The sequence below is a fragment of the Diadema antillarum genome, unplaced genomic scaffold (assembly GCF_040938485.1).
Source record: "Diadema antillarum isolate AM-2024a unplaced genomic scaffold, OU_Dant_1.0 seq00000248_RagTag, whole genome shotgun sequence".
Lineage (NCBI taxonomy): Eukaryota > Metazoa > Echinodermata > Echinoidea > Diadematoida > Diadematidae > Diadema > Diadema antillarum.
This window is the reverse complement of record NW_027271292.1, coordinates 1,645,177-1,669,440: the sequence shown is the minus strand read 5'-3', so window position 1 is coordinate 1,669,440 and position 24,264 is coordinate 1,645,177. Positions and strand designations below refer to the sequence as shown.

At 36.2% G+C, this 24,264-nt stretch overlaps 1 protein-coding gene across 1 annotated transcript; it reads left to right on the top strand.

Moving 5' to 3' along the window:
* The first annotated feature begins 6,207 nt into the window (after positions 1-6,207).
* LOC139729607 (peptide methionine sulfoxide reductase-like) lies at positions 6,208-11,413 on the top strand. Its single transcript, XM_071640534.1, has 5 exons — positions 6,208-6,252; positions 7,675-7,865; positions 9,051-9,223; positions 9,738-9,995; positions 10,768-11,413. Exons 1-5 carry the CDS (start codon positions 6,237-6,239, stop codon positions 10,997-10,999), a joined length of 870 nt encoding a protein of 289 aa, XP_071496635.1. The 5' UTR covers positions 6,208-6,236; the 3' UTR covers positions 11,000-11,413.
* The last annotated feature ends 12,851 nt before the right edge of the window (positions 11,414-24,264 follow it).

The window sequence follows — 24,264 nt, the reverse complement described above, 5'->3', positions numbered from 1 at the left end:
GCATCAAGTATGATGTCAGCGTAGACTGATCATTTCATGTAACACAGTGCAAGGTTTGCAGCTTTTAGAGGTCATTCCTTTCTGATGTACATTTATCTCAACTTTACCTCTGTATTGCTATGTTAGGATGACTACTGATACATGGAATATTTCACTTTAGGGTGATAAACAGTTCTGTTGAACTTCTTAATCATTAATTTACCTGCAAGTATGTGTAGGAAAGTCTATGCATTGTACTCTTATGTATTAGGGATAGGTGCTGTGTACATTTTGTGACACATTAAAAATTGAAATAATATTTACAATAATAATAAAAAAATTATTAAACACTTCTTCCCTAGCAGTTCTCAGCAGACTCAGAATTTGTGAATTTTTCATTCAAGATTAATGGTGAAGAAAGTTGTACAGTAGAGAGTTATGCGTAATTTTCTTGATGACATTAAGTTTGTTTTCTTTGATGGATCATGTATGAGCACATGAATTGAATTAATGCTGTGATAGAGTTTTATTTCTTATCACACACAAACACACACACACACAAGCAGCAATTCAGCTTGTTTTCATTTTTAAGTGATCGGTCACTGTTTTCAAAAGAAAAAATAATTAAACAGCTGATAACTTGGGAGGGTGGGCATAATCTTTGCTGTGTACATATATTTCATGAGTTATTTTCATTAACCAAGTTTATAGGAAAAAAAAACCGACAAAACACCTGATATTTTTCACCAATGAATTCGAATTCAGAAATTATACTCTGTGTTTAATGTTTCATGTATTATCACTCCAACATTTGTTAAAGCACTGTATGTCATTGCAGGATTTGTGGGGGGTTGTTGTAGATTAAAGTCATTAGCTTGCAAAAACAATTGTTACTTTGGAAGATTTTTGCATGTTCAATGTTTGTTTGTTTGGTTTTTTTTGTGTGTGTGTGTGTGTGTGTGTGTGTGTGTGTGTGTGTGTGTGTGTGTGTGTGTGAGCAATATGACAGGGTGCACTTCTGCTCGGGGGATTGAAGAACAAGTCCTGTGCTGAGTCATGTGTTGCTATGAATAGGAAAATGATACATGTATGTGTATATGTTGCACACTTAACCATATTCCACCTTTGTGAGTGACTCCCATAGAGGGAGTAGACTCGCTTGTGGAACAGAACTTGCTCATGTTCATGTGGTGGCCCACCCCCTAGGATGCCCTGCAGGTGGGGAAGGCCCACCTTTTCACTTTTTCCATTCCTGGGATCTTTCACCACCAAATTATGTACACACTACAGTAGTTAATTGGCAAGTTAAGTGTAAAGCAAAATAGTTTGCATCCATTGGCATTCATTTCTTATCAAAGTTTCACAAAAAGTAGTCTCTTAGATACATGTTACCGTATGTTGCATTGATTATTGCCTTGATCAAATTGCTTACTCGTCACATTTACGTTGCTTACTGTAAAACCAGAAGTGGGCGGCATGAAATCTTCGCAAAGTGGAGCCAACAGCCTCTTCTGCAACACAAAATTCGTGAACATTTCAGGTTTTGCAGTAAATCATACATATCGACACACTTTCCTTTCTCAGCTCTCACTCACGCCCATTCACTCAATCGACACACAGAAATTTGCTCACACAAGCTTGTGCAGTAACACAATATGGGTAATGTAATTGAAGTAAAATGATCGGAGAAGAGCTGCAGTTGAAACATAGAGTCATACAGTGTTTTCGTACATTGTACTGTACATGTATTGCATATTACAGATGTGGACATAAGATCAGACTTTCAACAATCTTGGTTGCATATAAAGCCTCTAAAAATGTATCACCACACATACAGTTACAGCACATGATCTGTTTTTTTCCTCCATATAACAACCCATATTAAAACACTTGACAAATTTGAATGACTAAAATTGATACATACTAAATTTGAAAAAAAAAAGACATTTCAGTGACAATTTTGAATGCTTAATTTTTAAATTTGATAGAAAAAAAAAATGAATCCACGTATGAATACACATGTGATATTTTGACTAAATCAAATTGTTCGAAGGATGTGGACACAGTATGCTTCTCTGACCGATTGAATTGAAAATTTATGAAGTGAATATCAAAGAGTGGTTTGAAATACCGGGGAAACCTACCCAGTATACCAGTACAGTATCAAAATACATGTAGTACATTTTTCTTGTAATGTGCACCAGGCAGTAGGTTGCCTGGCTGCATAGTGAAATGTGAGAGACTCGCAAATTGTGCTCCAAAAGTCTTCTCCAGTCAATACCATTAATCCACTGCGATCATTAACTATAATCTGCGCTTCATGAAATACCGCAATCCACATGGCATCAAATTTGATAAACTTCTGCCCTTTTGCGTTGATCTCCAGTTGAGGGCATAATGGATTTGTGTTGAGCCAAGTGTGGTTGAAGTATGCTTACTGGTGCTGGTGAACTACCTATGGCAGCTTTATTCTATTTTTTATTTGTGTGTTTTTGTTTGTTTGTTGTTTTTTTTATGAAGGGGATGATTTGAAAGAACATACAGTTTAAGTCTGGCACGAGTAGGTTAAAGGCACAATTACTAAAAGACTTACATAGTCGTCTACAAGCTGCAGTATTTTTTTTTTTTTTTTTTGGTTCACTTTTATTCTATTGGTTTTGACTCCCTAAACTTAAAATATTTGGTAAATTTAGTTGGGTAATTATTGTTGGTTGGTAAAAAAAAAAACATTCTGGGCAATTATCGCCCAATAGAGCTTTTAGGTGATTAAACCAACATAGGGCAATTATTTCTACTTAAATATTGGGCAAATATTTACCAACAGAATTGGTAATGGAGAGTTGGGTACTTTTTGCCCCGCTTTTGTGTAAGTAACGCATTCCCTTTGCGTGTTGGGTAATTTTTGTTGGGCAACTGATACTTGGGTAGAAATTCGCCTTATATAATTAACCAACATTATTTTGCACATTAAGTTTGGGTATTTCTCACCAGTACTTGGGTAATCTTGTAACGTTCCTTTCTAAGTTGGTAAATTTTCATGGTCAAGTAAATTTTCAAGTCTGTGCATGTACGCGTGTATGTATGTGATGGTGTGTGTGTGTGTGTGTGTGTGTGTGTGTGTGTGTGTGTGTGTGTGTGTGTGTGTGTGTGGTATAGGCCTACGTATAGAAGGATGGCCGAACCACATGATTTTGTAGGGGATACCAAGAATTACTATAGGGTGCTCTCCGTTTTAGGAATGGGAGGGGGACAACACACACACACACACACGGTATTGTCTATACATACAGTATATATATATATATATAAACAATATATATACATATATATATATATATATATATATATATATATATATATATATATATATATATGTATAGATAAGCAAGAGCTACATTGTGGACGTATTTTGACATAATTTTCTAACGTTTCTCTTTATTCCGTCAACACCGGTGGGGTTAAAAAAATCAACATTGTGGGAGTATCTGTCTGTGGGAGCAAACTACAGGATACTCCTACAATATTGCTAGTTTGTGTTTTGTGTGTGTTTGTGTGTGTGTGTGTGTGTGTGTGTGTGTGCGTGCGTGTGTGTGTCGGTTTGTGTGCAAATAGTTAGATGATACAATTTGAAACCCGTACACCTGACTGGACTTGCTTACCACTTCATTCCAGATTAAAACCCAGTAACTAAAACATTGAAATTTTGATACCAGTTGATACCAGTTGGTTTCTGTTGGTTTCTACTGTTTGTTTGGTTTTTTTTTTTTGCTCATGAATATTCATGTAAGCTGTTCAAATTCTCTTCGTGAAAAAGATAAAATATTGTTAAATTTAATGTTTTTTATGATTTCAATAAACTCTAAAATGTCTGAAATGTATTAGAAATTTATTGAATATTATTGCCGTGATATTCACAATTTCAACTTGTACCTTTGAAGAGGTATTTTCATATCTTTATGATAAAAGTGTAATCTACATTGTCTTAAAGCATTACAACTAAATGGCCCTATTTGTGTGAATAAAATATCGCTGGTACTAACTATATAGGTCTAGGATATGTTGGCTAAGCCTATAGATGTACTTCTAATTGCAGGTATAGGCCTTACGACTAGCTGTAGGATTATGATAGGTTAGATATGAACAATGCCTTGACATACACATGTTCTGGTAAACACCCATACATCAAATAATTCAACACAAAATTTATTTGGACAAATGGAAGTTGGGCAATATCTAATTGGGTAAAATTGGTTGGGCATATGATTACCCAACTAAAAATATAACCAACGGTTGGGAAATTGCAAAGTTGGGTAGAGTCTGATTGGTCAACAGCTGATGAGCAATTTAATTTGCCCAACCACATAGCAAACTCATTACCCAACATCAGCTGGGCAGAGTTTAACCAATAGTGGTGTGGACAGTAAGCGTTGTCCAGTGTTGGTTAAAAGTTGGGCATTTTTTGCCCAACTATTTTAAGAGTGTAAGAAGGTGCGGGAATGTGTCTGTGTCTCAGCTGTGAGCATGCTGCCCCTCGTTCATGTGTGTGTGTTGGACTTTTAACTTTTATATCAAAGTCTACCGGGTAATAACCTCGACAGTTCAAATATTCAGTCGCATATAGACTCCGAAGCACATTGCACATTATGAAAGGGGCCTGGGGGCCTCATTTCTATAAGCCCTTTACATTCTTTGATTCATTCGTGACATTGAATGGCAGAAATAGACATCCTTTACAGGGAAAACGCAAACGCAGGAATATTACTGATCACTGATGGGTCAAAGATATAGTGCAGAGTAAAATCTCATGCTCAGTAATAACCGAGAGAAAACAGTCTCTTTAACAATGTCGGCGTTTGAAGTTTTTTTAAGGGAAACCCAGTCCAAAAATAAGTTAGTCTGATAAAAGAAAGTAAAATCTTATCGTTCAAAATTTGACATGAAATCGGATGAAAAATAAGGAAGTTATATGAAATTTTGAAGTTTTGCTAATTTCTGCAAAACAGCTCGTGTACAGTGGGTATGAATATGCAAATGAGTGAGCTGACCATGTCATAACCTCACAATTTTCCATCGATCGTTTACATAAAAAAAAGAAATGACGATAATTCAATGTTTCTGTCATTGAAATCTGAAACATGATCTTATTTCTGGTTGACTGAGTATACATCAGTAGTGATATACAATGTATATCAGTTAGATATATCAGGATTTGAGCCTCGGGCATAATTGCGTTTGAATTAAAAAAAAACAAACCTGAGTTTCACAATCTTATGTAAGGGACCTACAAAACTATATGGCAACTTGTGATGGGATGACATGCTCACTTTGTCATTGGCATATTCATACATTGACCGTTCAAGAACCGTTTCCTCAAAGTAGTTAAACGTCAACATAGATTATATAACTTATTTTTCATCCGACTTCGATCAAAACTTTACCATTGAACTAGTAATATATATTTTACTCTTTCTTATCAGACTAACTTATATTTAGAATGCATTTTTCCCCCTTTAACTGGAATAGGTTAGCGAATGCATGCATTTCTGTGAGGGCCCAAGAACGATAAGTCGCCGTGAGTGAATCCATCTCATGCAGTTCCCATATGGCGCGCGCTGTTTATGGTCCCGTCGGGACAAAATTAAGGCATCTATGCATGTATATAGTCAATGTTCTTGCTGTCATTAAGATCAATTTTCTTCAAAGGTAAGCATTTATAGAACTGAACGTTAGTTAGCATGTATAAGTATGTCCAGAGGCTACATAAGTTTTAATCTCGGTTTAACGATTACTTCTCCTTTGCTGACAATATTTGAATAATTGAACTATAGAGTTTCAAGTTATCATTTTATCAATCTACAGTCGTTAGTTATGTCACGCAAATTTAATGAGTTACGCAGAGGAAGATCGAATGACAAATGCCACACGGACAATTATATCTAAAAAATCAAGAAAATTAACGCTCCCTCCCTCAACCTGACACATTGGGCGGCGGCACATCCTTCGCGTACCTTTGACCTCGTAGTATTATACGATCTACGGGGAGACATACCCATGCTCTACGTATACTCGTATACAATAACTTCGCTGGCCACAACGAGTTACATTATGGCTTGACACCACCATGCGGAAAACATGTTGAAAACTGGAAGTGGAGCATCGCACGTCAAGTGAAAGCACATTCATTGAGTGAATGTCATCGCCAGTGACTGACACTCTCCAGACTATAGCTGCCACACCACTGAATTCGTTACAGGTACATGTGCACTGGCCATGGTATGTAACTGGTACTTGTTTATATGCCCCATATTAGCATGGTTTCGTTCGGGTCACCTAGCTGCCACGTGTACCGTATAATAAATGTCGCCTGAATCTTTCTTCTCCCAGGCCATCGGTGTCCTGGCCTCGAAGTGAATCGTGTCGTAGCGAGCGCGCGTGTGGAGCATGTTCACATTCTTTGTCAGACTGTTACAGTATAAACGGTAGAAGGTATATAATATTATGAACCTAGTATGTACCCCCAAAATAGTGTGCTTTTTGAATGATAGAAGTGGCGATTTCTCTATCATAGTCACAATGAGTCTACTTAGGATGAATAGGCCTATGAGTGGACCCGTGCCGGGGCAAGTCCAGCGACCCTAGTGTAGCCCCCCCCCCCCCCCATATCTGTATAGATCCCTACATGTGTGGCACCTCACATCGCGCGACGCATTAACTGCGTGCATGGGCACCCCCAGCACTAGACGAGGCTTATAATTATTGAGGTGGCCTTTAGTCCTTTTTTGTACACAAACGTTATTTAACCGCGATCTGTAAATTCTGATCTATGAGATATTTTATACCAAGTCACTGAAGTATGCACCTTCAGTGGCAGATCCACCGGGGGGGGGGGGGGGGGGGGGGGGCAATGGGGCCTGCTTTCTGAAAATATAAGAGAAAGAAATAAAGTTAAAAAAAAAAATCGATTGTTAGTGTCCGGTTGGCCCCTAACAAGGGGTGTTGGACAGTATCAAAGAAGAAGAAGAAAACAAAATTGCGCTGAAGCTTTTTTTTTTTCTTGCAGCTGATATAATTATGAAACATTTTTACTTGTCAGCTGATTAAACCCGGAAGTGATGGCACATACTAGAAATATCTTTGCGTCCCCCCCCCCCCACCCCTCGATCCTTCACGAAATTCCTGAATCCGCCCCTGTATCTCTGGTATATGTGGTTCTAACGAATACTCCATATAGGAACCTAGAGTTAGGCATAATCATAGCTAACTACCCGCTACAGATGGTCTGTGACGTTAAAGGGCCTGTAGCTAACTATAATGTACATTGAGAACCGGAACGACACGAAAGTACAAACAGATGCACATCGATTATGTCGTAAGACCTTATATGCATGCCAGTAAGCCTTTGTGTGCCCGACGATGCCAAAGTTCACAACGGAGTTAGAGAATCTAGCAAGATTCTCATAATCCACTTGCATAACGTATAAACAACAAAACAAAGACAAAACACCTGTGAGCCCAACATGAAAGCGACGTGCATATATGCACACGATCTCTGTCAATATTCGTCACTATTACACTTTTATGTGCCACTATAATGTGATCTATTATACTACCACTCGTGATCATTTATTTTTATCCTGTACCCTGTAAAGATTACAAAGATAATTTCGGACAGTTGACTCCCTTGTTTGCGTACAGTGTTCTACTCCATGTTGGATTTGAGTCAACCACCAAACGGGAATATGGAGTGCACCTCTGGAGCTGGTAGCCGAATTTCGGCAATAATGTACGTCACGTGCATTTTGCTAGTTAGCGTCTCTATGGCAACTGGTGCCGCCGGCAACGCTGGCTGCGGTGATGATGTCGATAATTTCTTGAAGTATAAAACGGTAAGCCTGATGGACACTGTTCACTACCTCCCCGCGGGCCTTTCCAATCCTCATCCTAATTGCTCTAACAAAGTTGTCTTCTATCCGATCTATCAGAACGGTCATAATTGTTTCATCCCGCTGAATGTGTTCTTTGTCAGTCTTTGAATTTCCAAAAGGGTTATCACTCTAAGATTATTGGTAACATTACACAGTACTGAGTGCGAATGCAGTGCCTATGTTGTAGGCCTACTGTTCATGACAATAACATACTCAGTATAATGAGCCTATTTATACATGTATTCTGATAGATACGAGCGATATCAAAATGTAATCATTAATATTTGGCACCAAACTGTCGACATCTCCGCGCTTGATCAAAATGGCTGTATGGGGCATTATTCGCATCGTGTCTGGCCCTCTCAATATTAAGCAATATACTGCATGGATCACCTAAATTCTGCCAGTAGTTTCGCGCCAAAGTAAATGATCGGTTGTTCAATATATTATGATCCTATTCCTATTATGACTTATAGTGGTCAAGACCCTGTGGTTTGTTAGCTCTTTGCCGGATGATAATTCATTTATTATACTCGAGTAAACTGTCTGTGTAATCGAGTTCAAAGTCTGTGTAAATGTGCCATTTATTACCTCCAATTGGCTTTTGTCCCGAGAGTCACGTTATGTTTTGATTTTTTTTTTTCGTTTGCTAATTTCTCCATGTAAATAAAAAAAAAAGCTATGTCACTCCCATTTCCTGTATCGCTCTTCGTTCATTCACTTTGTTCCCATGGTTCTCGCGTACACTTCATCCGTTGAAGACGAGCTCCGCGTACTCGGATAGTGTCTAGATTGGAAATGCATGTTGTGGCAAAATCAGCCCGTCCTCAATGGGTTAAAACTCATGCAACTGTACTTTATCTTGTTTCTTACCAACACATAAATGCCCTACCCCCTGGGTCGATCAGGTTTCTTGTCCGAACCCGTCTATATACATACTGTATTGAAAAGTAGACTCAGATATGTATTAACATTTTTTTTTAAAGATAACTCCAGTTTATTGTTTATACATTATATCCAAGTAAAATATCAACACATTGAGTAAAAAAAAATTGAAATTTGATTATATTTGTACTACATACGATACAATTGTAATCTAGTTATTATGATTATTATCGTCATTATTATGTTCGCGTTTCTTCGCAGTTCGAGCGGTCGGAAGTCCCCTACAAAGAACCCCTTGGGTTGACATTGAAGGCGACGTTTGGCATGGGCTGTTTCTGGGGTGTTGAGGCGTCCTTCGGAGCTCTCCCTGGCGTCGTACGGGTCAAAGCTGGCTACACGGGAGGGACCCTCCCGAACCCAAATTACCGGATGCTGTTAGTTGATTCTTTTCTACTCCTTATCTTCTTTGACATGAACATTCTCTCTGTCGAAGTAATTCAAAAACGTCTAGACCAATATTGAGATCAAACTGACTATAATTATTACTTCAGCCTTGTATGTTTAGTGACTGTAAAATTACTCATAATCTAAGTCATGAATATACTCTTTATCAATTAATGTTACTTCTTCAATTGATATCATTACTAAACTGAGTACAGTTGATAGGTTATTTTAATTGATAACTAGTTACAAGTTACGACGATCCAAATTTTTGTCATAAACATTCTCTCCCTCTTTCGATAAACTTCGCTGGAACAAAAAGAATTATCTGACGGTGTCCAGTCAGATTTTAGCTTCATGCTACAATAAACTCATCACGTTTGTCACGACACAAAGGCAAACCAACTGTAGCCATTTCGAATGTTTGCATTGCTTGATAAAGACAAAAATATGTTGAATATAAATTTGATACGTACTTTGTCCTTTATTCGTAATACTTTCACACAGCGGAGATCATACCGAAGCCGTGGAAATTGAATTCGATCCGAGCCAAACGAACTTTGCCCAATTATTGAAGACATTTTGGTCAGACCACGACCCAACTGAGCTAAACAAGGCGCAGTATATGTCAGCCATTTTCTACCAGGACAAAGTACAGCACCACCAGGCAGAGGGTTCGTTACAGAAGGAGCAAACACGGAGGGGCGAGTCTTCCAAAATCGCGACAAAAATTCTTCCAGCGGGAAAGTTTTATGATGCCGAAGAGTACGTGTTGTATCCAATGTGAAATAGATTTGTTTTCCTTGTGTCTGTTTCTGTTCTCGCTTCTTGAATCACTTCCGAATTCTCTGGCAATATGTGGCCGTTATGTTTTCTAATTGCGTGTAGCCTATTATCATACATACATTTATCATTTTACAGTCCACACGTGGTACAAAAGTAGGCCTACATTCTTTCTGAAAGCGGCTAGTCGGTTCATTAATTGAATGTCAATATCACATTCTGGCGCTTGATATCCGTTACATTATTGCGATTTCGCGTAACTGCGTTTTGCATTGAATGAATTCGGAATTGTTGCTGAACTGCTAGAGACAGACCAATTCTACGTCTGATTATAGAAGCACCATTTATTCTGTGTACGCCTCTTTTTCATTCTGACGTTTGTTTATCAGTGGCGGATCCAGGGAGGACCGCAACCGGCGCACGCCCCCCCCCCCCTTTATTTTTTGTTGAAACAAAAGAAATAAAAAGAAAAAATGGGGGAGGGGTGCGTGCGCCCCCCTTTAATTTTATAAACGCGCCCCCTCCGTACGGAATTCCTGGATCCGCCCCTGTTTATGGTTATTTTACAGGAGATAATGTACATTCCATTCTGACTCACATTCTTATTACAATGAAAATAATTGTGCGACAGTGATATACGAAGAACAAAATAAACTGTCATGCGGTCGAACTGACGCCTTTCTATCATTTTTTTAATGCGTTCTTATGAAGTTTGCATGATTCCTTTGACCTTTTGATTTGATTTTGATTGCAGCTACCACCAGAAGTATTTTCTCCGCCAGCACCATGCCCTGGTAGAAAGTTTGGAATTAAAAGATGCCGATTTCCTGTCTTCATCCCGGACCAGTCGGTTGCTAGGATACATGAGCGGCTCAGGAGATATTGAAGCATTTAACACAGAAGTGGAGAGTTTAGCCCTTAGCGCCTCCCAGGCGGACTTTATGCGTCTTCTGATACAAAACAAGGATGGCGGGACATGCCACTAACGGAGTAATAATGCGGTGCATTATGTATGCCGAACTCTTTTTCTTCCCGTGGAACAGTCCGCCACCGTAGCCTTCAGTAGTACTTCCAAGATTGCAGATTTATTGTTGTTCCAACAAAGATTTGATAATTATTTTTGATGATAATGGAATTCATATTTTCATATACATGTGTAGTGATGAATATTGTAGAAACCCATACTGTGTGTATGACGGACAGAGACCATACCAGCAGCAGTAATAGCAATCACGTCTACGTTTGAAGTAGGCCTAGATATTTGGCTTTACAGGTGTGGCACAGGAAGCTGAATATATTTTCATCGTTTTCTTTGACTGCAGTGAATAATGTCTATGAATACTGTAAACGTTGACACCTGTGACTTAACCCATTGAGGACGAGTCCCGAGTATACTTGGGCAGGTGTCTATATGGGAAATGCGTGTTGTAGTTGAATCAGTCTGCCCTCAACTAGTTAAGGTGGTCAATAGAGCTTTATCTGGATATTTTCCGTACACGTAGAAGTGTCTTTATTTCAATTCGTCTGTAGCTACTGTTTTGAGTGCGGGCGTTTGTTAGTTTGTTAGGTATAGTGTGTTTGTTTGTTTGTTTGTTTGTTTGAGTGGGTGAGTGAGTGTAGCAAGCAATGTACACTCAGCGAAAAAAGAAAGTAAACACTTTTTGAGGTCATATTTTTTTGTAGAAGATTTTGATGAAAGTCAATGTATTATATACCAAATTAAAGGTAATTTAATTGGCTATTGAGCTAATAGGTTAATTAAACAGAAAACTTTACACATGAGTGAGCACATTCGTTTATGTTCTCCAAGGCACAAAATTAAAAATTGCAAAAATTGACTTGTTAAATTTCATTTGCAAATGCCCTTCACGATAACACTGACAACAAAAGACCAGACTAACACAATTAGAGACATGACTGAAATAGCAAAAATAAGTTTTCATTCTCTTTATCTTTGTATAACCTCTAAAAAAAAGCAAAGTGGGAAACTAAAGGGGGAAAGGAATTTTCTGTCAAGTCAAACTTTACATGACATAGGGAAAAATAAGCATAAAGATGATTAAATGAGCAGAATTTCTTTAATCATTTCTGTTAATCTAGTGATTTAAGAATTCATGAGACATATTCAAAAGCCACACATTACTTACAATTTCCTAATTTGAAAAAAAAAAGCTCAAATTTTTTTTCAATTTATGTTAATTATTAGCTCTTCTCATTTTTCATTTGAATTTAGATTTGACAAAAGATTCTTAATTTACCTGCATTATTTCTAGCCTTCATTGATCACTTTGGCTTCAAAGATATCATAGAGATCAATGGTTTATTTCTGCAACTTGATTCATGTTTCGTTTGTGTGTGTGTGTGTGTGAAATTTGTTGTTTGTTCTTATCGTCTATGGGAAAGCGCATACGCATGAATGACAACTTGCTCAGTTTTGCAATTTTTACTTTTGTGCCCTAGAAGAGAAAAACAAAGGTGTTCACTCGTGCATAATATTTCCCTTTTTGTTGACCTACCAGATTGATAGCCAATTAAATTACCTTTGATATGGTAGTATAATACATTAGCTTTCAGCCAAATATTCTATGAGAAATCTAAACTTGAAAAAGCGTTTACTTTCTTTTTTTGCTGAGTGTAGAATTCTATACATGTTGTATATCTCTCTTACAATGTTCTTGCACCCGGGAAGCATATTCTGAGATCGGTAAATTCACATGTGGCAATAACTAGCGACTGTCCCTGGTCTTATACACTGTATCAGCATGCACTGACGAGGGGTCCCTTTACATTTCACTGCAAATACGTCATGTCTTTCTGTTTTACTACATACTTTTGGAGCAGTGAAAGTTCGATATAAAAGGGATATCTGGGACTCGAGATGTGTATTGTTATGTCAAATATTTAGTAAAACCCCGGGCCACCAGCAAATGAAAATATCAAATTCGTGTTATTCGGACTTGTTATGCAGTATTAATAGAATTTTGTTCAACTGCAACTGTTCAACGTGTGACAGTTATACAGTATTGTGTAATAGAACTTTGTTCAACTACATATCTGCTGTTTTACACAAACCCATTAATATTATGAATTTGAATGAAATTAAATTACACGGAGGATAGTCTGAAAGACCCAGTCTCAAATGAGCTCTGTCATACCCTGTATTGATGTTGACTACGCGCTATACGGAAACTACGGCGACTTGTTGAAACTCGCAAAGGCGCTAGCGCTTTGTTTAGGACAAGAAGGAAGAAGGTGCCTTCTTCAGGACGACGAGAGGTGAGAACTCGGTTCTTCTGCTCGGACATTCTGAACTAGGTCTAGGAAAAGCTTTCTTCCTGAACGAACAAGCCCGATTGAACAGCAGGTATGCTCACTGCGGTACATTCATCATTACTGGATTCATCGACGCCAAGATTTCTTGTCTTTCTCGCCGGAAACGTACGCCTATAAAGCCAGCACATATGAGTTATGCACATCCTGTTGTCGTAAATGATTAGTTGAGGAGGTCCACTAAAAGGGGACTGTCGTTTGAACTGAGAAAAAGAGTGGCTTAAAGCAAACACACTTAAGTGCATTCAAATTAAATGAAATGTGAAACAGCACAGTAATGTCGATCATGAAATGAAATGACCATAATGAGAGAAAATGTTTACATCGCCTCTGGACTCTCCCAGTGATTCACATAAAAAAATGACTTTTTTTTTTTCTTCTATAATTAACTTACCTGACCCACTCTATGAAAAATATGTAGGTTGATTGCAACCGTAAATAATTTAACAAGAATTTAATTTCTTATTTTCCAATTAGTTCCAAAACCTAAATTGAGTTAACATTCTTTTTATTAATTGATTGTAGGCTTGATATACCCAAGAAGGTCAGATCGATTTCGAGGTTCATACAACGTTTGCCATTTTCCCCCCTAATCCATAACGCTCTCATTATATGGATGATTTTTGTGAGACTTTCATTGTTCGTTGTTCGAGTGAATCCTCCCGCCCATTTTGAAGTCAATTTGAACATTCCGAGTGCACTTCCCCTTTGGTATGACCACATAACGACTCTGCGCACAGTCCACGCACGTTCTGAAGACGTTTTCAGTTGACTTGGGTATACATTGTATATCAATTTGCCCCTAATATTCACTCTTGAGAGCTCCGATGCACCCGTGGATGTAAACTAATAATGCACAAAGCATTTCGTCTACATTCATTGAAGTACCAGTTATCTGGCCTTCTACAGCTAGCTTCCATCCATACTGTCGCCAAAACATTTTTTGTTCATGGGTCAAACTCACTTAATCGGTGCAATTTTTAGATTTTGGTGTGGCAGACTATTCTTTCTGCATTCTAAATAAATTATAAGACTGCAGAACCTCGGGGTATTTCATGAAGCCTTTTGTCAGATTTATTTTTTCTGACAAACTGTTAAAAGCTACTGAAATCCTTGCATCTGACTGGCTGATAGCAAATTTGTCCGACAAATTTGTCCGACAAATCGCTTCATGTACTAAATGCTCCCCGATTCTTGCATCTCATCTATTCAGTGGCATGTGGTACCAAAGTGTAGAGCGTATTTACAGGGAAATAAAGCCAGAATATTGTATTGTGGTCCTCTGAGTGAGGGATATAGGTGAAAAAAAAAACAAAACACCTGTAAGCTAGAAAAAAAAAAATCTTGTCAGTGTTGATACTACTGTATTGATAATAAAAATCCAAAGGATATTCTTCTAAAAACTGTATACATGTGCGTTTATAATTGTTTATCGCAGATTATGAACGATTGCTTTGAATGCTGTTTTTCATCATTTGTTGCTTGTCTCAAATTTACTGTAAAATACGTTACCATTTATTAAGGTAATGACGGCACAAAAGGTCAGTAATGTTTCATTCACCATTTTCTATTTCGCACGAGCCATGCATACATGTACTACATGTATAATCGTCTACATCAGCACTGTTTAACTGGAATATTCTGTTCATTCTTTCTTTCTTTCTTTTTTCTCTCATGTACCAGAATTATTTGATAACAAGATTATGAAATAATTAGATATAAGAATATAAGAGCAATTACAGTGGGTCTTAATTCATTTGTAGGTGCCGACTTACAGAAAGTAACCAATAGAAAAACAAGAAAAAATACCAACTCTTTACTGAGATATATGACATTGAATGAATATTTTGTAATATATACATTACATACATATATTATGTAACATATGTTTCCAGTTTGATACATTCTTTCCGGGAAAGGCCCTGCACAGTGACCTCAAAATGAAACCGCACAGGCTTCAGTCACACTTGCGTGGCTGTAGCCTGTACGGTGTCATTTTGAGTTTTAAAATAGTAAAAAATCTTTTGGACGTTTGAAATCTATACATTAAATTAAAAATATTCTTGTTTATGTAGCGACAAGGTTTTTGTCTCTCATATTCCTCCTTCTGAGACCAAAATACTTTTTTCCCCCTCTGGCTTCCCTTCCCTGTAAATAATTTCCAACTTCAACAGCACTCGCCAATGAATAGATGTCATGCAAGATCATGTTCTGCAATGTTTAATTTCTGTAAAAGTCAGAATTATGCCAATTTAGTGGGTTGGACCCTAATGTGATCATTGTGTCGTAGTAGCTTTCATTCCAGTTGATGTACGATTTTGATGGGAGAGTTGTGGGAATACTGCTTCTTATGATCATTACGCATTCGTGACATTCAGCCAGTTTCTCTATATAGTCCTAGACTTTGTTAAGCAGTCAGATCCATGAAAATGCCACTCCAAAAATCACTGCATCATGATATATGGGATAATAGACTCAACAATCTAATCTGCCAATCACTGTACATTCACCAAAAAACACGCCATCATCATACCCTTCAGAAAACTGTACCATTATCTATGACATGATACAAAAGTAAAACAGTGTGGACAGTATAACCATTACAATAATGTGTACTTTATTTGCTCAACATGTTTGTGACAGTATACAAAAAATACACGAGACATGATTGTGATCACATAAAGAAAATAGTGATTGAAGAAGAATACAGAAAAGGAATGCATCTAAAGAACTCACTGTACAAATAGGATATAAATACATTACATTACATTACATTATGCACAATATATAAGCGTGCCTTATTTCCAAAAACTTTTTGGCTCTCAAAACTTGTAAAAGATTCTGACATACTAATCTTATGTCAAGTCATAACATTTAGAGGCTTTCTGAAGAAAAACATGTAATGCAGCTCAAGCTTTGCATATTTCCTTCTTCTCACACACTGTACGTCTGAAAGATCAAATCCTGCAGACAGTCATTAAGGAGTAGTCTCCTCACAAGCACTTTTGAACATGATGAAGGCAAAAAGTTACAAAGAATGCAACAATCAAAGATATCAGATATCAAGCACAAATAAGAAAAAAAGTAGTTGTCTTCAACCATACCCCACGTTTCACATCTATTTATTTTTGTGGAGATTATACATTGACATCTAAATTTCCTTTTGCATGTCATTTTTTTTTTATCTAGCTGCCATAGATAATTGAAATCAAATTTTCAAAAGTAATGAAGTTTATCATGATTTCGAGTAAGTATCCAATTTGATTCTAATGGAAACTTTTATCAAAGTACTATTTGTAACCAACTCCTTTAGTGGATGAACATTATAAAATACACATCTCTCCACTGTAAGAATAAAACTTACATAACATGTATAAAATGTTCATGCAATTACAATTGACTAGAGTATGCTAAAAAGCTTCTTCTTGAAAGCTACAATCATTTCCAACAATCCTGAATTGATTCAGGAACAGATGAGTCAAGTAGGGATTTATTTCCTTAGAAGTTCATTCACTTGCTAACATGTAAGTTCAATATTTTGTTGCCATGTACAAATATGTTTTCACCTTTTCCATAACTTTTGCAAAGTGTGCCCAAGTATTCAATACACGTGCTCAGTAAGTCTCTTCAATGAAAAATTAATGATTCCACCATCCTGGTCTTCTGAAGGCTGAGTTTCACCTGATCTAGATCTAATACACCACTGTGAACATTTCTAATGCATAGTCAGGACTTCAAGCATTCCAACATCAAAATTGGTGAGATACTTGTGGGCTACATGCATTTCAATAAGTACAAATATTGTCTGAATTGGGAAGATCTGGATAATATTCTCTTATCCAGGTATTACAAGATATTAGAGTTTTCAGGAAGCCTCCTACAGAGTCCAGAAGACTTAGCTGCTTTGTAATTGTCTACAGATCTTCACCAATCTTTACCCATGTTTATTCGTTGCTAAGCAGACACAAAGGCACTTTTCTGTTACATCATGCTTGTAAAATAAAATTAGAAAATAACAGGTTTATGATCTAGACATGATCTAATTTGTTTAAACAAACCTGTTGCACATAGCATAATATAACATAACCTTGGTTGCAGCAGGTACATAATGTGTGATGGTGCTTACTGAAAATGCCAGAAAGGGAAATGGTTGTGTAGATTATCATCAGTTTGAAAACAGGCATAAACAGAAAATATGAGCTGGTCACATGATTCAAGATGGTGGGGGGAATAAAGACTTTAAAGTATCTACCAATTCTAACATTGAAATCAGAGTCATGCACAAAACAAAGCAGAAACACACAGTGCAGTGCTCGAGGGCAATTCAAAAGAATCTTGTTTTCAAATACTTTATGCATGCATGGCATCTACTCCAGAAAAATTAATGTTTCCGAATTTTTGAAGTCATGCAGTTAAAATTCTGAGCATGGGACAAAATAACCTGGCACCAAATCATGTAAATACATTTTTGTCTTGTCAGCATAAATTTTTCAGCATAAATTTTTGTTGTGTAAAATCTGCATCAACCAATCCTCTATACAGAGCTAAATCAAGTACTGTGTAGTGAACACAATCATTTGGCATAGCTACATCAGTATATGGTTGCATGAGTTTACCATCATTCATTCCTAAAGATATTTGAAATAAATGATCTTCTGTCACTGCTATTTTTTGTTGTTGTTGTTGTTGTTGTTCTCATCTGCCCCAGGCAGTGAAAGTTATCAAATATAAATATATATTTATTTGTTGTACAAATCAAACCAGTGCAACACAACTTACTCACACAGTAAAATATAACCTTACAAAAACTCATATGCGATACTTCGTAAGTTTGGTGGATCATCTAATACAGGCATCATTTCTCATTTCCCTAGCTGCTGAATTCGCTTTACTAATGCAGTGCAGAAATAACTGTAAGCACCTGTAAACCTGTGAGGGGTTATGATCTCACCATCAACATAATACTATAACAAAAAATTGGTCACTGCAACCATTCAATAAAATGACACGTGTAATTACCCTTTAATAGTCAACATTTCAAATCCTACTAAAAATCATTTGTGGTGAAAACATTATGAGATAAACGAAGTACTCTTTGAAATTTTTGTTGAGGTTCAAAGACATCAAAAAGCTTATCAAAAAAATAATTCTAAGAATTGTATTAAAAAAAGTCACAAAATGATGGCTTAAAAAACTCCATAGCTCAACTGAAACAAAAATTAGATTTAAAAAAAATGCTGGAATCTTTAATACTACAGAAAGTACACATTAAATACTGGGGTGATGATCAAATTCCTACTTTGTGACATTACATACATCTGACTGAGCTTTTTAACCAATTGAATGTGCCTTTGAGAAACTCTGACACTACATTGATATTAGTCTTGATATGCAGACTTTGATGTAAGAGTGACACACCAGCAGACAGCTTTGAGAATGAAGTCACAAAGTTGTCTATTACATTTGTGCTGGGTATGTACAAATATCAAATGATCAATAATCAAAATGTTGAAGAAGGTTAGAATGGACACCATTAACAATAGATATGACCCATGTCATGAATCCATTTTCTCTTAGACAATAGAAGCCAACAAACTCTGATCCTCTACTGATCTTATAAATTTGATAAGCATCAGTCTTCTTTATAATAACTGAAATACTGAAATGTACATTAGCATTACACATTCTCTTTGTTCAAAACAGCCCTGATGAAAGTTCAGTTACATTAAAACTGTAAATTTCTGAAGAAGTGCTTCTTTTAGCAAACAACAAGCACTTTGATTGCAATTTACAATGTAAGGCACCAGAGCTTGTACAGAATTCACATTTAAGCACCACTCATAGAGGATAATCCAATGTAATTTATGGAATCTGTATACATTGTCTCTACCTATGCCTAATCTAGCCCATTGTGTATGGACCCTTTTGGGTTCTGGGCAAAGCCTATGAAGACATCAGGATCTTGTAAGACACAGGTTAATTTATTGTCCCTGTGTTGGGTCAGTGATATCAACTATCACAAACTCAGATGTAAGAAGTGTTGAACATTTTTCGAGCTTGGAGCTAGTGACAGCTCTTTCCACTTCTGACAGACCTACAGATATTGCATTGAATTTTGTGCTTAGCTTCACTTTAAAAGGAAATAGAGTGAAATTGTCAACGTAACGTACCCTGAGTGCTACAGCCAGCAATAATGAATGGATGTCCCGCCACTTCCAGAAACTTTATTAAGAATGATTGAGGACCTTGTGCATAAATTGCAGTAATGCAAGTTCTTGCCTTGCAAATTGGACTATTCATATGACACAAAATAGCAGAATCACATGTCACATTTAATCAAAGAGAGATATATTATACTATCACTTTCATTCATATCATGGATCTACCATCTCAATAACAAATGTATACATAAATAAAATTCTTCAGGTATCATCAAAGGGTACACGGATATAGTTATGCAGGTGTACAGGTAAAAACAGTGAGATTTACTGTATAAGCTTTTTTTTTGGCATACAGATTTTTAATCTTTTCATTGTTATCTTATCAATTTTTAAATTCTTTTGCGAATGAGGAGGTCACAGACATTTTAGTGGGATGTTTTTGTGAATTGACACTAAGGCTACCGTGAATGCGCTATTACCCTAGCGCATGGTGCCAGTTTTGCATGTTGTGAATGTTGAATTCGTGGTCCAACTGTGATTCGTGAAATTTATGAAATTAAACCCTCACAAAAATAACAGCTTATACGGTACCACGTACACTGAAATAAAATGACAATGATCTGCACATAAATATCTGCTTTTCACCCAAAATTCTGGACAGGACATTTCAGCAACTGTAAAGTACTTTTCGCTGGCATACATACTACTACATATTTATGTACATCTAAGAAAACAAAGCAATAATTTCTCTTGCTTATTTGAAACAGGACAGTAAGACAGAATTGTTATATTCATAGCAAATATAGCACACACTTTGGTTTATCATTTGTATTAGCTAATGTCTGAATACATAAAAAATTTGACTTCATAAAAGTAAAGTGCCTGCTTCATATGCACTTTACCATATACACCAAATATTTGGTGTAGCTGAGAAAAAAACAAAACAATAAATTGATAGCATGAAACTTTTTTATTTCATGCAAGACTTTCCAATAATCAGTGCCTTAGTCTGGTTTGTGAATGATCCACTTATAGAAATAGTGCTCATTACATTTTTTTTTTCTCTTTACATATGGAAATAATATAAAAGATTAAATTTGCTTTCATCTCACATTGTTATGTCTAAGTACCAGTTCAAAGATGTACTGGGTGAAAATAAAAACAGATATAAAAGTGAATAAATAAATGCATGATTGATTGAATAAGTAAATAGCTGTATTTTGCTATTGTCATGTAAGAGTATAAACATAACGTAATCTGAGATCATCAAAAGACTATGATCAGAATTCTGACATTGTTATCATGTGTCTTGAGACAGTATGGCAACTCCAAAAGCATCAATCTTCTGTAATCATATTGCATTCATATCTACTGTGGCACTACTATTCTTTTACTGAATTTGTACATTAAGTGACATTGTCATAATTATGTCTATAACACATGCTCTGTACACAATGTATGTCAAAATACTTTGGATCTAGCACTGCAGAGACACAATACACATGGAAATACCATGTTATTTTGTCAGGGAAGCACCCTCCATATCCTTTAGTACACTTACTTTCAGATACTCAAGATGGTGATTAATTGCATATTACATGCCAAGTGTAGATACCAGTGAGATATAAGACATTATGAAGTATATCAGGAGCATTCTAAATCATGAATACAGAAGGGTTGTTTGAAAAAAAAATAAACAAACAAACAAACAAACAGAACATTAGGTGGGTATCTGTTTCAAGTGCATTGTGCCACTGCCATGAACAGGCTTCAGCTCGCTTGGTGGTGGGTTCTAGCACCTTCTGTTTTCTCATGGTCTATCACAATTCATACCAAACAAGCAATTTCATGGAGGGCTACAGATAAAATCCAACCATTATTTCACACCACAAATTCCTAAAGTTTATATTTTCTAAATAAAGTCATATTCCATTGAGAATTTTGTGTAGCCTTTCTGTGATGAAATAAAATAACGTTATGAAAATGTCGGTAAATGTTCTCTATCAGATTTCTTTTGGATGTTGAGTAAATTAATCTACCTGCTTTACGTCGAGATTGTTCTCCTGCATATTTCTAAAATGTCGGTTCAGCATACTTGCATAGACAATATATTCAGCCATGTTCAGGGAAGTGGTTTCAGACACTGATAAAAAACTGCAATCAGCGAAGCACATTAGCACAATTCTCAACCAAAACATATCATACTGAGAGAAGATATAACTAAGAGCAACTGATTTAAAATTTACATACCTTTGTTCTGAAATGTACCTTTACTCTCTATGTTTACCATCACAATGTTGCAAATATTGGGATTACAATGTTTTCTTAAGTCTGAAAGAACTCATACCTTTTATTATCATCAACAAAAAGAAGGTTACTATCTTAATTACTCCTATACCATTCTCTTGGTTTCAACCATTAGATATTTTTGCATTATTGTTGATGTATGACGGTCACTACTACCTTCAGTCAAATAAAATAAAAGTGTTTATTACTTAAAGAAGTACCTGTACTATGTATCATAGTTGACACTGAATACCACTTTGTGAGCTTTTTGTGTGCCAGTATTCACAGCAAACCCTATAGCGTTGTTCACTCTGACCAAAATCCCTGGCACAAAATGGGTTACAGTACAAAGGGTACTTTAAAAATTTGTAAATGCAGCACTATATTTGGATGTTACTGATAAAAATACTTTGCACTGCAGGAAAATATTTCCATTTATAATGATCTAGTAACATCAGATAATGCAGATAAAATAAATAAATCTAAAAGTGGTAATACTTCTTGAGAGAACAACATGTGAGTTCTCAATACTTCACTCTCGTCACACCATAGCTACTCATTCTGTTCATGAGAACATCATCGTATAGGCCAATTTAATGCTGTCATTAGCACACATAATCTGTCATCCTTTTATGCTTGCTGCAAATTTTCTGAAATAATTGTCACTAGCACACATTGTGGCTATCTCATGTTACAGTGAAATGAATAATAAAGTGGTTTAAATGCTGTATGCAAACAAATTGGTTTGTTTACAGTCTTCATTTTGCTTTGACAATATAAAGAATATCCTCAGTGTTAGGCTTCTATTAACACACCTGATTGTCAAATTTACACACAAAAAAGTAAGAAGAAGAAATGAGTTATGTCCTATTCACATAACAAGTTATAAGGCATGCATTTTGATTCTTTTCCACAGAAATTGATGTTGAGCTGCAAAGATAATTTAGGACTTCAGCAGCATTCAAATACTATCAAAGTCATGACAGTATTGACATGAAATACATCTAAGCATGTCCGTAAACATAAAACACAATGTTTTCTTGACATCACTTTCATGGTTTCACTCATCATGCTACCATAATTCTATCTTGAAAACATGAAGGTCCATTCTCTTTGCTTATTGTTTGGAAGAAACATTCAGTTCCTGAATACTATCACACCGTCAGCCCATGTCCAAGTGTTCTACTGTAAGGCATCACTGCGGCAAATTGTGACAAAAATACTGGGAAAGGTGATAATGTTTGTAGTTGTGTTCTTTAAATATAATGCCCCAATACTCTTTCTTGCAAACCAAGACCACACAATGTACTATAATATGGAAACTGCTTTACTGTAAAACACCATATTTTCGCGGGATAAATTTTCGCAAATTGGAGCCGATGGCCTTTTTTGCGGCATGAAATTTTTCGCGAGTAGCCTGTAACATTCAATGCATATAGTGTAGACAAGAACTTTGGCATGCATTTTAATTTCACGAATCTTGGCTCTCGCGAAATTGGCAAAATTAAAATGCACGCAAACATTCCTCATTTTACAGTAATTCATTTTAGTTTGCTCATTTTATTGCAAGATATATGTAATTTTCTTCTTTCTTTTCCCATAAAAATCCCACGAAGTCTCCTGGTTGCAAATAGTGAAAAGCACAGTAGTATCCCTAGTACTCATTTCCATCTTTTATATCTATCATAAAAAATTCTTACTATCAAAATAGCATTTGCATAACCTCAGTAAAAGTTTGCCTTGATTTCTTGTGACTTTGTCAATTGCTTTTGCTGTGACTTCCTCCATTGGTTTTACTTGTAGTGCATGAAAATCAAATGCATCAAAACTTATAGAATTCCCACATAAACAACAGCTTGCAAAAGTATGCATACCACATAGCCAATAAAATTTCACTGTAAAACGTGTACATCTTTTTCAAAATGATGAACGGGTGCAAAACATGTATAATAAAAAAAAATGTGAAAATTGTCAAAAAAAGAAGCATGTTTGTGCACCAGATTCTTGCATCTCAGTGGACACAAATACATCAAATGAAAGCATATGAACTGAATAAAACTGGCCATTAAGTCAGGTAAATCTCGATAGAAATATATGAATATAAAAAGTGTGTCAAATATGATAATACATCATGTGATAGTTCTCTCATTACTACATGCCTGCATGAAGTCGTTTGCTTGGATATATCTTTTTCTTCAAGTAACTGCTCAAAATCCAAAAATACAAGATGTCAGGAAAACTTTGTGGAAGACATCTATGAAAAGGCACAAGATGGTACTTGCATTTACCATGTGTAGTATTCTATCTATATACAGGATCAAAGTAACTATTTTCTTAATATTCGTAAGTTCAGTTTGATAATAGCAAACAAAAGAACTACGCATATCTTCAATTCATAGTGAAGCTGGTGGCTATTATATGAATATATTTCCTGATGTAAAAAATTCTCTCAACTTTTAACTTCATATTTTCAG